A 14,431-nucleotide genomic window follows, 5' to 3' on the forward strand; every position below is an offset into this window, starting at 1 on the left:
TATTTTGCAAATACAATAAGAAAAACCTGGCTTATCAATGAAATTCATCGTGACTAGATCAATATGCAGCATCCCAGCCCTCCATTCCAAATATTTTTTCACCCTTGCTCTGAATATGATAAGTTACAGAGCAGAGGCCTATGGCTGGCTAACAGAAAGGCAAGGAGAAAGCAGATGTGCCTCAAGAAGAAAGCCCTGTGAGCCAGGCTCACACTGCCTCAGCTCCCGCCCTGCTCGTTCCTCTCCGCACAAGCACGGGCTGACGGCAGGACTGGTCCTGGCAGCAGCTGCACCTCGGAAATACCCCAAAGCAGGCTCCATTCCCTGCCTTCCCAGCTTTTCCCGGACCACTAGATGGCAGATCCCCATCTCCAAACGGGGCTCTGGGTACCTGTTGGCTGCTGCAGAGCCAGGCAGGGCTGGGGCCCATCTGCCCTGCTCGGGCAGCTGCCAGCGAGTCCCAGCTCTGTCCCAGCTGGAGGGCAAACAGCTCTGCACCCCGCATGACAACGGAGCAACTTCCACAGGCCCCCCGGGCTGCGGAACACCCCCAGCCCTGTGGGCAGGAGAGCCCTCCCCAGCACGCCTTACTCACCCAGAACTTGACGAGGAAGAAAGCGTTCTGAGGCCCCTTCCCAAAGAGCTCCTTCAGGCCGCCCTTCTTCTCGGGAAATTTGTCATAGATCTGACGGATGTCCACCGACTCGAGCAAGGGGTCGCTGTAAGAGTGGTTGGCGTGTCCGATGTGCACGAAGAGGTGTTTGTTGTACTGCAAGGGAGAAACAGGAAAATCAGCGCTGCGGGACAGGAGCAGAGGGTTTGGGGCTGTGCCCTGATGGATTGAATGACCCGCACGTCGCTCCTGGCGCTGGGATTTCTGCGGAGTGGTTTCCAGGAACAACTTCACTGATTGTGTCACAGACCCTTGTGAACAAGGGTCAACGTCAAAAAAACACCTGCGTCCCCACTGCAAACCCCAAAGCAAGGGGGTAATTTACCCTGCAAGACCCAGTGGCAGCACGGTGGTAAAGAGCCCTTCACTGAGCACAGAAGATGAATGTGCTCAGGAGGAAGGCCTATTTTTGCTCCTTTAAACAGTGAGTTTTAATGCCCTGTGTCCTCAGAGCCTGAATTTCTGCTCGTTCCGCAGAGCCCACTCATGCAGGCTGCAAACCTCCATCTGCAGCACATCTCAACTAAAAGAGATGGAGGGCATTTCCTTTTGACTGCAGGATGGCAAGAAGGCCAGTTACCCTGCACTGCTGCTCCTATAGACATTGTCCTCACATGTAATATTAAGGAGCCCAACTTTTCCCCCTTCCCTCGGGAGCCAGCTCTGTAGATGACCATCCCTGCCAAAACACATTCAGCCTCAATTTCCTATTTCTTAACTTCATCCCATCACACTTCATTATGATCACAGCAATCACCTTGGCAGTGCCTCTCCTGCCTGGGGGAAATCCTTGGCCCAGTAAAGTCTACTCCAAAGGAGTCCAACGTCATCCTTTAGGGGCTGCCATTCCTCCGAGAGAACCTTTCAGCACCCGAAACGGAACTGGAAGGATGAACACGAAAGACCCTCCACCAGTCAATCAGCACCTCCCGGGGTCACGAGAGCAGAGTGAAGGAGCTCCAGAGTGGCAGGATTAAACACCGGGGGTTTTCCCCACGCAGCTCACAAAACATTTTGCTAATTCAGTTAAGGGAAAGCCGATATGCAGTCAATGAACACGAGAGAACCCTGTCACATTGAACAGATGCTGTACATAAGGGGCAATTCCCAAAAGCTAGGCACAAATAAAATATTTAAAACCCCAAAGCAAACCTCATTTAAGCTATTTTGTTTACAATGTACCTGCTGAATGAACAAATTGAAGTGACAAATCTAAATGAATTGGGCAAGCACTCAGAGCCTTCCTTCGGTGTGAGCAAAGTCTTCCCTAGCAGATGTCCAAAACTCCAGGGAAAAGGAAATGGACTGGCTGGATTTCTGCACTTAGGAAATGAAATTGAAATCTATTAAAAAATCATCTAGCACAGTGAAATCTGAATTTAGAACCAGAGAACACTCATCTGGGTATGGGGCCAAAAACGAGATACAGCCTGTGTTTTTTTGCAGGGTTGTATTTCTTTTTAAATTTTGTGGAAGGAAAAAGGAAAACATAACATCTCGTTGAGCCATTTCCACAAGCAAAAAAAAAAAAAAAAATTGGGGATTGTTTCCTCTCAGTCTTCTCTGCTGGAGTTGTTCCAGGTTGTACAAATAACCACATTTTTATGGAAACTGAGCTGAGGGCTCAGATTCTCCTGTAAACTGTCCTCCTCCCCAGAAGGGTGTCTCTCTCCCTCCCAGCCCAAAGATGGCTGGGGAGGGAAGGGGGAAGGGAGAGCTGCATTTTACAGTTTGGCCACTGCAAACTCCCAAGACAATTCACACACTGTGCCTTATTCTGCAAGCCAGGCAAATATACAAATTGCTCAGGATCCAAACTTCAGTAAAAGCAAACACATTTATAGGGGCATGGAGCGTGAAGTCTTAATACTCTTTAAATATAAAAGCGGAGTTGGAGGCAGCTGCAAAGCTGCCACAGTTGTCTGCAGAGCTCGCCAAAGCACCAGATGCTGCTGCAGCAAAATTTCTGAGCGGGTACAGTAGGACAGATGGTATGACATCACCTGACAACATTCTTAGGACAGAAATGTTTATTTTGATATTGCAATGTGTGATTATTTTCTCCTTATGTTGCTGCAATTCCTATGCTAAGTACAATCATTACTAAGCTAATTAGACGTGGCATATTTCTGCACACTAACAAACGATAATGCAATACTGGAGCAGGGTAGATGGATCCTGAAACGATCCCTGTCGCTTTTAGACAAACACGCTCCACGACAGCAACTGATGCACAGATAAAGGCAAAGGAGAAAAGTTTTCTGCCTATATTTTTGAGCCCATTAGTGTCTGCAAAGCTTGAAAACATCCTCGTTATATTGAGAATTCGCTGTTGATTTAGACTGAGTATTCCAGAGTCACTGAAGTACATTAGCTGCTGAGGAATTCACTCACGCTGAAGCATTTAAAGGATTTGCATCTGGCATAGGGGCAATAATGGGCTCTAGATGCCATAAACCATCACAAGTCAAATCCTGTGTTTTCCAAGTGCACAAGTACACAAGAATAGGAAGAACATTTTCAGCTCTGTCTCCTGTGTCTGCATTACACGACATGCCCTGGAGATGGCTGCCTCTTAAAGCTGAGCTCCTTCCCTTAGAAAAATTCTAACTATCCAAAGAATGCAGTAAAGCCATGAAATATGACTGTTGTCAAATAATACCACGAGAAAAATTATAATCCACTTAGGAATTCAAAAGAACCAAGACAAATTGCCAATGGCAGGGGATGCAAGCATTTAAGCTGGTGCAGAACAAAGACAAACCACCTACATCTGCTTTTATCAGCCAGCACGTGTATTTGCAAAAGCTCCTCACCAGTTCTGCACTTATATTCTGACACAACCATAGAGATCAGCACATGGGGGGTGAATCCCCATCCACAGGCTGATGTAGATGCTAAGCAAGGTGGAAGGCAGTGGCCTGAGAGGGGGCAGCTGTTTCTGTGGGAATGACCTTGCTCATGGGCACAGCACCCCGAGTGCAGGGGTGCTGCACCCTCCTGCAGCACCAGGGGCACAGCTGTGATTCGACCCTCCCAAACCCCACTGGCACACCTGCCCGAGCAGGGGCTGTGCTTCTGGGGGAGCAGGAGCCAGGTGGGGTGGGCTGCCTGGAACCCAGGCACCGGTGTGTCAGCAGTCTGCGTGCAGCTCTAACCCAAACCCTGCCCAGCCTCAGCTCTGCTGCCTCGCCGTATCTCATAAATCTGAAACTCTTTAATTTCCTGCTGATGTAAGAAAATCACTTGGTCTGCCAACAAGTTTTCTTATTTCTACCAAAACACTAGTAACTGAATATTTAATTCCTGCTGCTGTTGTCCTCCACTGAAGCAGACTGGGAGTTATAAACATGACATTTTAATGCTGTAACTGGAGTCTGTACCAAGTCCTGTTGTTAAGGTTTTTAACACATTCCTGTGAAATGTTAACTGAACTTTCTGTGATGTATGCTACCATACAGCTCCATGGGCAACCTGGCTTTTCATGGACCTCCCGGCATTCAGACTCCTGCCTGGATCTGCTCAGGGACTGAACAAGAAATGTGAAGTAAAAGGGGATTTTGGGTGACTTTATGGTTGCAGAAGCGGAGAGGTAGCTGATGAGGGAAGGCAGCTCCCTGACACCTTAGTGTTGCCCAGCACCTCCCAGCCACTGCCACAGCAGTCCCAGCGTGAAACTGGCACTCGCTGGTTGGGCAAGGTGCTTACACAACCTGTCCATCAGCTTTTCTGCAACAGTGAAGATGCATCTTTCAGCTCTGGCCTGTCTGATTTAAGACCCTGCAGTCCCAGTTCCAGAAGTGCTGAGTGCTCAGATGGGAAAATTATGCCTGACTCTAGGAAGCTCTCAATAATGTTAAGTATTCTGCAAAATCAAGCTCATGACAAATCAAAGGGGACCCTCAAAATCAGTGGCCCATTCATTCTTTTGCACCTGAACTTCTTGGTTTGTCAATTGTGAGTAATAATGCTCCTTCATCCAAAAAGACTGCACTAGCACATCTGTGAAATGCAAATGGAGGGAATTATTAATTCCATTTGGAAGGGAGGTTAGACAGTGCACAGCCAGCAGGGCACGGGGCCACGCATTTCAGCAGCAGAAGAAAACAAACTACTGAATAGTTGCTTATCAAAGAAGGGCCATCTACATCTCCCCTGAATGCAGCAGAGGAACAAATGAACACGTGAGCATGTCATTATCTGCTCTCTGCAGAGCAGAGCAGGGGACGTTTCCCAACTTGCGAGAGCCTGGCGCTGCAGCCGGGCCAGGCGGTTTTGGGGCGGGTGCAGGGCTGGGGGGGCTGTAGGACGAGCTGGGGACATGCAGGGCAGAGGCACAGCCAGCTGCACAGCCCTTGGGGCCAGCCAGGACAGGTGCTGGGGGCAGGCAGAGTGGGGAATTCACAGCCACAGCCCACCCCACTCCAGTGCCAACCCAGCCCACGTGCCCCCTGCACTTCCAGTTTTGCTGGGAGACTTCCCTGGCAGCGGATTTGAGGGAAGGAAGAGAGGCCCATGAAGGCAGCAGCGAGAGCACAGCCAGGTCCCAGCAGGCTTCCCAGCTGTGGGCTGACTCTGGGGGATAAACGGTGCTGGGCTCCCAACACACCTGACCCCGCTCTGGCCCCAGGAGCCGCCCTGGAAAGTCCATGTCCTGCTACGGCTGGGCTGGGGAAGCCAGCCTGGCATTCCCATCAGGCATCCATGGGGGGCCCCAGGAATCCTGCAGGATGGGAAGTCTGCTGCCATGCCACAGTTTCACTACTGGACCTCTTTAAAGCGCTTTCTTGGGACTTCTAGCTATGGAGACTCAAAAATGAGCATTTCACAGAGATGAACATTTGCATCCCATGGCCAACCAGCAGCTCTCCAGCACGGCAAAATACATGAGCCTTGTGTTTAGCAACACTTCTTCTGAATCCAGATTAAAATGACCTCAAATCCTGAGTCTGCAGCTCTGAGACATTCATCCTAATGTGAGTTTGCTTTCTTGTCCTTTCACAGCACAAAGACACTAAACCAAGGACTTCCTTGTGAGTGAAATGCTGGATTGCTTGTTATACTGTTTACAGGGAGTACAGAAAGGATAAACAATCCTTGCAACAATGGATATTGTTCAAGGATGGAGGGCTTCTTTTGAAAAGATCTCATTTATTTTTCATCACTTAGGTGGTTTGATTAACTTTGGTGAATTTTACTGCATTTGGCTAATGATGGCAGGCTGTTTTTATGGCCCTTGAGCAATTGCTTTCCCTTTCTGGTTCTCAGGCACAATTCTCCCCGGGCTCACAAAGTCTTTTTACAACAACAATAAAACCTGAATTAAAACATAAAGAATGTTTTATTTCTTCACCACTTTTTAAAATACATTTTGAAATTTGGACCTAACACAATCTGACAGTTTGGATGGGTGGACTAATACTGAAAATGTCCATTAGCCATGTTCTTTATAGCCCTATATAGATATTTTAAAGGTAAAGCTGTCTGAAGTGCTCCCGATTTAAATAAATGTGACAGCAAGAGCAAGAAGCCTCAAAAAAGAAGAAAGGGCTTTTTTTGTTGGGTGGTGATAGAGTTTTTTTCTCTGATTGAAAATCAAGCTTGAGTATGTGTGTATATGTGCATACATATATAAAGATTTTGAATTATTTTCATTTCCGTTCTAGTCTTTGAATTTTATATCCACTTGTGTAGCAGTCAGTTGCTTAGATCCTTTCTAACCTGCTTGCATGCTCAGTTTGTATCTGTTAGGGAACATGGGATTGCTGGGTTTAAGCATTTGTCCTGAACTTTCACAGAACCACTACAATAAAAGTGGAAAGCCCCCATTAAGGAAAACCTGTCTTGGAAGCAACAGATGGGCACAAAAACTGCTCCATCTGCTGAGATCAGTTATACAGGGCAGGGAATAACCAAAGGTAACTGGAATGCTGCTGCTTGGACCCGCAAGGGAAACTTCTATGCGCCATTCAGGAATTGCACTTAAGCACAAAATGTCACAAAAAGAAAATACAGCTTGACATTTGTAAACTGAATTGATTTTCATGTAAAAGGTGGAGCAATTTTACCCATCCTCAGCTGCAGAGCCAGTGTTCCCATATTTTGCAACTGTGCCATCTTGTGCTCCCCAGACTATCTTCTGCCATGCAGAGTTACAGTGAGGGTTGCTTATTGTTTCCTTTCTATATTTTTTTTTTTTGTAAATAGAACAATTTTGTGTCTACACAAGGAAGAAGATCAACTGCTGTCCACAAGTGAGAGGACTATGGAGCTGATTTCCAACCCCCCAGAATGCCCAATCTAAACTAACCTCTTAAACTGCTTGGCAATGAGCTTCTTTTAAAACTTTTAAACACCATTTGCCACTGGAAGAGCCACAGAAATGCTTCAGGCCCCACTCCTGCCAGGAATTCCCCGTGGGGGGACCTTTGTGCCCATGCACAGCCCCACTGCAGGCCATGGAAGTCACCACAGCTGACAAACCTAAATTGCTAATTTCTGGGCAGGAATAGGGACTGCAAGGGGTCTGCCAGGATCAAGTCCTGTCCCCAAATACACAGTTTTCAATAAACTTCCAGGTTACAGTTTAAGGTGGAATTGGTCTACTTGCCTCTACCACTGTGAGGCTTTCTGGTCTGATTCTGTGCTGGGAGAGAGGGAGGAAGGGTCACCTTTTGTTAATGAAATGTTGGAAGCACATTTGATGAAGATACTAATTTATGTAATTTTCTGTGAAAAGTCAGCAATGTGATGCACCTGTAAGTGTCCTTTTTCAGAAGACAGAGGAGAACTACGCACGTCTCCTGTAGCAGCACATAAATACATTCATTTCTGAGGTCAGCAGAGGCACAAAGGAGGGGCTGCAATCACAGCACGTGCCTGCACCACTTCATGAGCACATTGTGGAAACACACTCAGGTCACCTGCCTCGCTGATTTCATGTGAAAAGGAACAAAACCCCACTGTTCCTCTGCTGTGCAAACTGTACCTGCAGTAAAACAGCCACACCGAGACAGGTGTGCAAGGCTGCAGGCAGAATCCACATTTTCTGCAGCGGCACAACAGCAGGCTGGGGGTTCGCTCTCCGCTCCAAGGAGAGCTCTGGGCGCTTGCTGGAGAGGTCTGAGCAGGGGGACACGGACAGGGCAGGCTGGCAGGAGGCACAGAGCTGCCCCTGCACACCAGGGCCTCTGCCCAGAGCCTCTCCAGCAAGCATCCTTCTCCCTTTGCCCTGGGAACTGGCCACACTGCCCTGGGGGCTTTTTCCAATGCCCTCTCAATGCCAAATAATCAGATTTACTGAATTCAAGGTAAGCAACCCTTCTCCTGCTCCTGACTCCCCTTTCCCAGGCAGCGATGCTCACTCAGTGCCACAGGGGCTCATCCTTTGGGTCCCCGTGGCACCTGTCTGGGTGCTGCAGGCTGTCCCCATGCAGAGCACTGCCCCGCCTGGATGCAAGGACGATCTAAATTGGGAGCTGACTTTTCCTAGAGTCTCATTTTTGCAGTGTTACAGTGCACAAGTAACTGCTTTTTTTAAAACAAGTCCGGGTAGTTTGATGCTCTTGCTCATCCCGTAAACCCTCCTGCATAAATGCATTTGAAAGGTGGGTTTCTCAGCAGTCTTCTTGCAAGCTGGGACAAGACCCAGTGGGCCTGTGCACCCTCAGGAATTTCAAATAATATTAGTTTACTCCAAGGAAGGTTTCACAGTACTTGTGGGGCCATCCTGGGTAACCGTGCTTCCATTCACAGCTCCACTCTCTCTCTGCACTGCCAAAGCTGCTCAGCTGCTCAGCCCCTGTTTGCTCCCTGTTACATAAAACCCCACACACACAGGCACTCCACCATATTAGCCCAGGAGTTCTGCATGTAGATTTATGTTATAAAGACCTCCAGAAAAGGGATAATTAGGTGGCAAAACAGCCAATGAGACTGCACAGAAGTGAGATTTCATTCTCACACAGACAGCAAGGCTGGTGCCACGTGGCCACATCCTGTTTTCCCAGTAAGCTGGGGCACACACACATATCCTGGTGTGGGGCAGGCTGGGGGTGGCAGAGCCCATAAATCAGCGGGACATGTTCCATGGGGTCAGCAAGGGCTGGGGAATCTGTGCATGGATGAGGGTGACTGCTGGGGAAACCTGGATGCTGTACCAGGCAGCAGAAACCCAAAGTGCTGCCTAGAGGGACTCAGGGGTGCAGCAGGTGCTGCACAGTGGTCGGGAGGACTCTAAGGTGAAGCCCACCAGAGGCAGGATTGCCATGAGACCATGGGAAGGCAACGGGGTTCCAGGGAAACCAGGCAGGCCCGACAGTCAGGTAAGCACTGAGGGAGCCATTTGCTGCACCTCAAAGCTCATTGAGGCTGGCAAAGCTGACATTGAGCAAAGCAGCACACTGCCACGTGGTTGGTGCATGGACAGCTGAGATACGGTGCATTTTCATGGGGATGTGTCCCTGCCAGGAGCATTCCTCTGTTGTAAGGTTTCTGGGCTATGTCTCCAATCCCCACTGTGCAGGGTAAACACTCCTTGGATAACACCCCTGGCCAGAGCCCATAAATGCTATGGTTTCCAGTGCTGGCTTATAAAAAGAAAATGATAGCTTCTCTTTTCTCCGGGCTACTGTATTTTGCCAGGAATCTGAACAAGAATGGGCTGTCCATATCAACCATTCAGGATAGTATTTGCTTTTCAGAAATTATCTCAAAAAAAAATTCTCAGGTTCGAGCTGAAGGAAGTTCTTTCAATTTATCTGCGATGCAGTAGAATCAGTGCTAGGCTACCTAGCTCTTGGTAAATATATGGTGATTAATGTCAAGGTTCAAGGCTTACTGGAGTAATGAAACATTACAGCCAACTTCAGAAACTACCCTTGCACATATAGTATACAGACTAAAAATTAAAAGAAAATTTAAAACTTCATTAAAAAAAATCCAATACGCAATATGCACGCTTTCTGGGCAAGTCCTTAATTTTGTTTTGGTTAGGAAACAGATTAGGCTTTAACTTAGAGTTCAAGCACTGAATTCTTGCCAAGAACACAATGCAATTTGGTACACCTGCTAAACTAGGTCAGCAGCAAGACAGGCGCCAGAGCAAACCCTGCCTGCTTTCACAGAGGCCTCTGGCTGCTGCAAATGGGGAAAAAGAGGGCAAGAAAGGAAAACACAGTCCTGGGGTGACAGGAATACTGCACAGAGCAGCAGTGAACACAGAGACACCGGGTGTGTTCCATCATACACGACGGAAGGCATGCCCAGAGGGTGGGGAGCAAAGGAGAAAAGCTGAAGATCAGGAGTAAAGGGGCAAAGCTGAGGATCAGTGGACACAAGGGCAATAAATACTTACTGATTCAGGATCCCTCTGCTGCTCAAGGAAAGCTGAGAACTCCACCAGCCTGAGCTTGGTCGTACCGATGGATCGGCCCTGCCACGCAGGGACGGAGGGAGCTGGAGCTGATGTGGGCTCAAAGCCTGAAACAGAGGAAACATCTTCATCAGCAACCTGACACTTCCTCAGTTTATATTTTCTCAATTAAAAATAATTGGGAATTATGCGTGGAGCCCTTGGATATTTATATTAATTTTAGCAAGTAATTAATTCAGGATGAGTTAAAATTGGAAAAACTCAGGCTAATATGTAGAAAAAGAGGTGGCAGCCCAGCAATCTAATAATGGCAGAAAGAAAACTACTGCTACTACTTTGTTTCCTTGGGGCTGTAACTCCCAGTAGGACTTTTGTTTAAATTATATACTAGATTACAGAGATTCATAGAGACTTCACCTGGACCTACAGCTGCACCCTTCCTTGGAAACTGGCATCAGGGGTCCCAGGAGACATTACTGCCTTGGGAGTCAAAAGAACTGACTCCATTTGTGGCTCCTAATGTGCCACAGGTTACAGGTAAATCACCCCTCTTTTTGCCTGTTTCTGCTGCCACTCTCAATTCCCCTCTCCTATTTAGAGTACAAGGTTTCCAAGGCAGGGACTGTCTCTTACTACGTATTTGCACATTGGGCCTTGACTTCTTTTGGAGCTTTTAGGCATCGTTATGATACAGCTAATAATACATAATTACTGTAGAGAGCTGAATCACACCCTAAAAAGAAAAAAAATGTTTCAAATTGATAATAAAGAGAGAATGACATGATCTAGATAGAGAAGGGATGTTAACCACTCTCTCTAATTCACCTCAAGAGAAGGAATAAATGCTCTCTCTTGGTCCTCATTGTAGAAAATTGGACATGGAGGAAAGAAAACTGTGAAGGAAGAGGAAAAGGCAGCAGCTGACAGGCAAAACTCATCCTGGGAGGGACACAGGCACAAGAAAGGCAGGGGAGAGGCACCAAAGGTACGAGAATAAAGATTATCCTGAACTGGGCTGAGAAGCAGGGACAGGTCAGAGGCAGCGTGTGAACATATCCCATAATGGGAATGTGGTACCTGGCCCCAACCCTCAAATTTAGGCAATGAAGGTGTGAGGCTTGTGCAAAACAGGGAATTACAAAAGTAACTGGCTAGACATGAACAGGAATTCTAATGAAGCAAAAACTCATGCACGAGTTTGTCTGATTCAGAAATACTGATGTTCCTATTCTGAGAGAAAACATGGATGGATAAAAGAAGACAATAGAAAATACCTGTCTTAGAAAATAATGTTATAAATTAGGGATGTCAAGAAAAAGGCATTCTCATGAATGCAGAAAAGTAGCTTTAGTTCAAAGCATTAAATAGCAGCAAGTTAGAAAATCATAAAGAATTGGGTAAGAGTCAAAAACTTGCTGCACAGAGTCAGAAGCATTGGGTCATTTGGCAAGGGAGACATAACATGAGAAATCATCTGCAAAGAAATAATGAGCTTTCATGAAATCAGGCATGGAAGGCACCTGGGAAAAGTAGCAGGGAAGTAGCCATGGGAAGGGCTTGATCAATTTGAGCAATGAAATTCAGAATAAAATTAGGTACTTATCAAAGTGGTACCAGGCAAAGCAGGACCTCCAGGAGGGGATGAGTTACAAACAACCTGATACATAGAGAAGTTTTATACTTAAGGCTAAACACAGCTATTTAAACATAGCTTGTTACATAGCTATTCTAAAGGAAACATTCATCCTATTACTCATTTTTTACAGTAATTCCTACAATACAGAGTGCTGACTGGAAATCACACATCACAACTCCTTGCATATGGATTAGTGCTTCCTACCTAAAAAAACCCCAAACACAATGATTTTCCCTAAGTTATAATATAGCACACTATATATATGTGTGTGTGTGTATATATATATATAAATATATATAAATAGGACTCTGGGATTGATGTTTCCTTTGACTGGAGGACACATGAGATCCTGAGTAGTAGCTCTGCCCAGGGCAGAAGTTAATAAATCACATTCAGTACAAAATTCAAGTATTTTTAAGGCAGAGGATAAATGGGAGGATTACCTGAAATGGGAGCTGTGACTGATGGCTGTATGGGATAGGCCTGCTGAACAAATGGCTTGACACTGCAATAAAGAGGTACACAAAAATCACACACTGTGCCATCCACAGGAAATCCCATCAGCGTCACACACTATAGGGAAATAGGTGGCTGATGACCTTTGCCCACAAACACATCTCTTCCTTGCAGAGCATTTTCAACAGACAGACAGCACAGAGGGAAGAGAGGGGATGAGAGTTACACCCAGGGCTGGGCGCTGCTGGGACTCCCAGAGGACACGGAGCTTTGGGGACACAAAGGAGGGTGCCCATCTGGTATTCAGCCTCAGTTTTGAGGTTTGGGATCCCTTATAACTTTTTGAAAGTGAATTCACATCACTATAAAGGCTCTTTCTTTCCCTAAAACTGTCTTTACCTCCTTTTTGGAAAAGTTTGCAAGTTCTTGCTTCGCTGATCTCCCAAGTGCACAAGCCACCCTTCACACTGCATAGAGAAACATACTGGAATTTTCAGACTTACTCTTGCGAGGATCCAGGCTGCCCCGTTTGAATCATGCCCGGCCAAAACTGAAAGAGGAAAAACAAACAAACAGGCCCACAGTTGTTCTCTTTGCTGGAAGAACTTTGGGTATTTTTGAACAAGCACGATTCCTTTTGCAAACTCAAGCCAAAGCATTAATCCACTCATTCCATCTTAGTTTTCTACTGAACATTGTTAGGGAATACAGGGATTATTTTGGGACTCTGCTAATGACTTACCCCAGGTGTCCCAGGAAATGTAGGACGGGGAATTCCTGGCAGGCCCAGCTTGTTGTGAATAGCAGTAGCTGAGACTATCTGAGCTGATGACATTGCTGCCATGTGCTGGAGTGCTTTGTCCTTTGCTGTCTGATCCTTTAATATGACAATTACACGGAGTCTTAAAACATTTGGCACAACAAATGACATTAAATAACTGCAGCTACAAGCACATAACTAAAAACTTAAAAAGCCACACAGAAAATGCAAAATTAGCAAACCATGCAGGAAAAAAAAAAAATACAGCACGGAGGCTAACACTCAAACTACCTGAAGGCAAAACCTCCTCTCAGACATGCATGGTAGACCTGACAGTCTGCTCTGCCAACACGCAGGAAGCTCTGGGAGAGCAAACTACTGCCCAGTTGTTTATCTGGGCAAATTCTGACTTTAAATCAGGCTGGGCTAAACAGGGCGTGCTCCTGAGGCTCGGCTCTGCCTGCAGGACAGGGAGCACTGAGATTTGAGCTCTGTCATTTCCATCTAACAGAAGTCTGCCTTTCGTACTGCACTGTAAAATGAGAACACAGAACTGTGGCTGACTCGCAAACAGGGACAGTTTTCTTCATGCTTAGAGACATTTGGGACTCAGCTTTACGACTAGCATTTCGAAAGTTTGGTCACTAACATGTAAATGACATTTTAAATTGTCAGTTGTGGCATTTTACTGATTTACAGTGTTCCCACAGAAAGCTACCAGCCATTAAATTCCTGCTTTTTTCAAGCACGCAGGAAGGAGTTTAGGAAAAGGTGGGTTGTTATCAGTTACTTGTGTTAGAGCAGCACTTGGAGTCCCAGCCACTGCCAGTCAGGGACAGTCACAGGACAGAAAGGGAAGGCCTCTTAATGCAACAGAGGGAACCAGGGGGATGTCTTAGGTCAGGGAAGATGAGTAAACAACAGACTGTCACACGCTGGTACAGCAGGGCTCCTCATCCAGGAGTACAGGATTAATAACTACCAGTATTTAGGTGTGTCACTTAGAATGAAGGAACACAAGCAGTATTAGGCAAGGATATTTTGGGGTCGGTTTTTTTCCTGCTTTTATTTTACAAGCGAAGTAGCAAGCATGCTGGCAAGAGGTGCATGCTCTTATGTATGATATATGACTTTGCACATATGCTCCCTCCAAAGCTTGTATGTAGTAGTACTATAGGTGAGCAGTTTCTTCCTTTGAATAGCTCCTTAGAAACAGCACAGGCTGAAAGTACAGGAAAAGCTAGCCAAAAAATTCTGCCAAGCACAGCTAAGGTACATAATACTTGGTTTAGTCAAAATACTTACCATGCTTGTTACCTGGATACAACAACAAACAGTTTATTAAAATGCTTGTGTAGAATAGCAGACTCTTAGCAAAATATGAACAAAATAGTAAGAGACAAAGGATGAGCAGTTTGCTCAGCATTAAATATCAGCTTTAAACAAATGCATTATTTTCACCCAGGGTCTGATTCATTAAAAGGGGGAGAAAAAAAGGTTAAAAAAGGAAAAAAACCCAAGCAACAAAGCCCT

General features: G+C 46.2%; 1 protein-coding gene across 8 annotated transcripts in view; it reads right to left on the reverse strand.

Moving 5' to 3' along the window:
• Positions 1–14,431, reverse strand: part of TEAD1 (TEA domain transcription factor 1) — a 154,665-nt gene that overhangs the window by 17,625 nt on the left and 122,609 nt on the right. For 4 of the 8 annotated variants that reach the window (XM_038139442.1, XM_038139447.1, XM_038139445.1 and 1 more), the window contains 6 exons: positions 14,204–14,215; positions 12,881–13,015; positions 12,642–12,688; positions 12,126–12,187; positions 10,029–10,153; positions 596–769 (listed from right to left, as the gene is read on the reverse strand). In XM_038139442.1, coding sequence (XP_037995370.1) covers positions 596–769; positions 10,029–10,153; positions 12,126–12,187; positions 12,642–12,688; positions 12,881–13,015; positions 14,204–14,215 — 555 coding nt within the window. The remainder of the gene's footprint in view (positions 1–595; positions 770–10,028; positions 10,154–12,125; positions 12,188–12,641; positions 12,689–12,880; positions 13,016–14,203; positions 14,216–14,431) is intronic. The other 4 variants (XM_038139449.1, XM_038139444.1, XM_038139450.1 and 1 more) reach the window with 1 other exon arrangement.

This window comes from Motacilla alba, chromosome 5, assembly GCF_015832195.1.
Source record: "Motacilla alba alba isolate MOTALB_02 chromosome 5, Motacilla_alba_V1.0_pri, whole genome shotgun sequence".
Taxonomy (NCBI): Eukaryota; Metazoa; Chordata; class Aves; order Passeriformes; family Motacillidae; genus Motacilla; species Motacilla alba.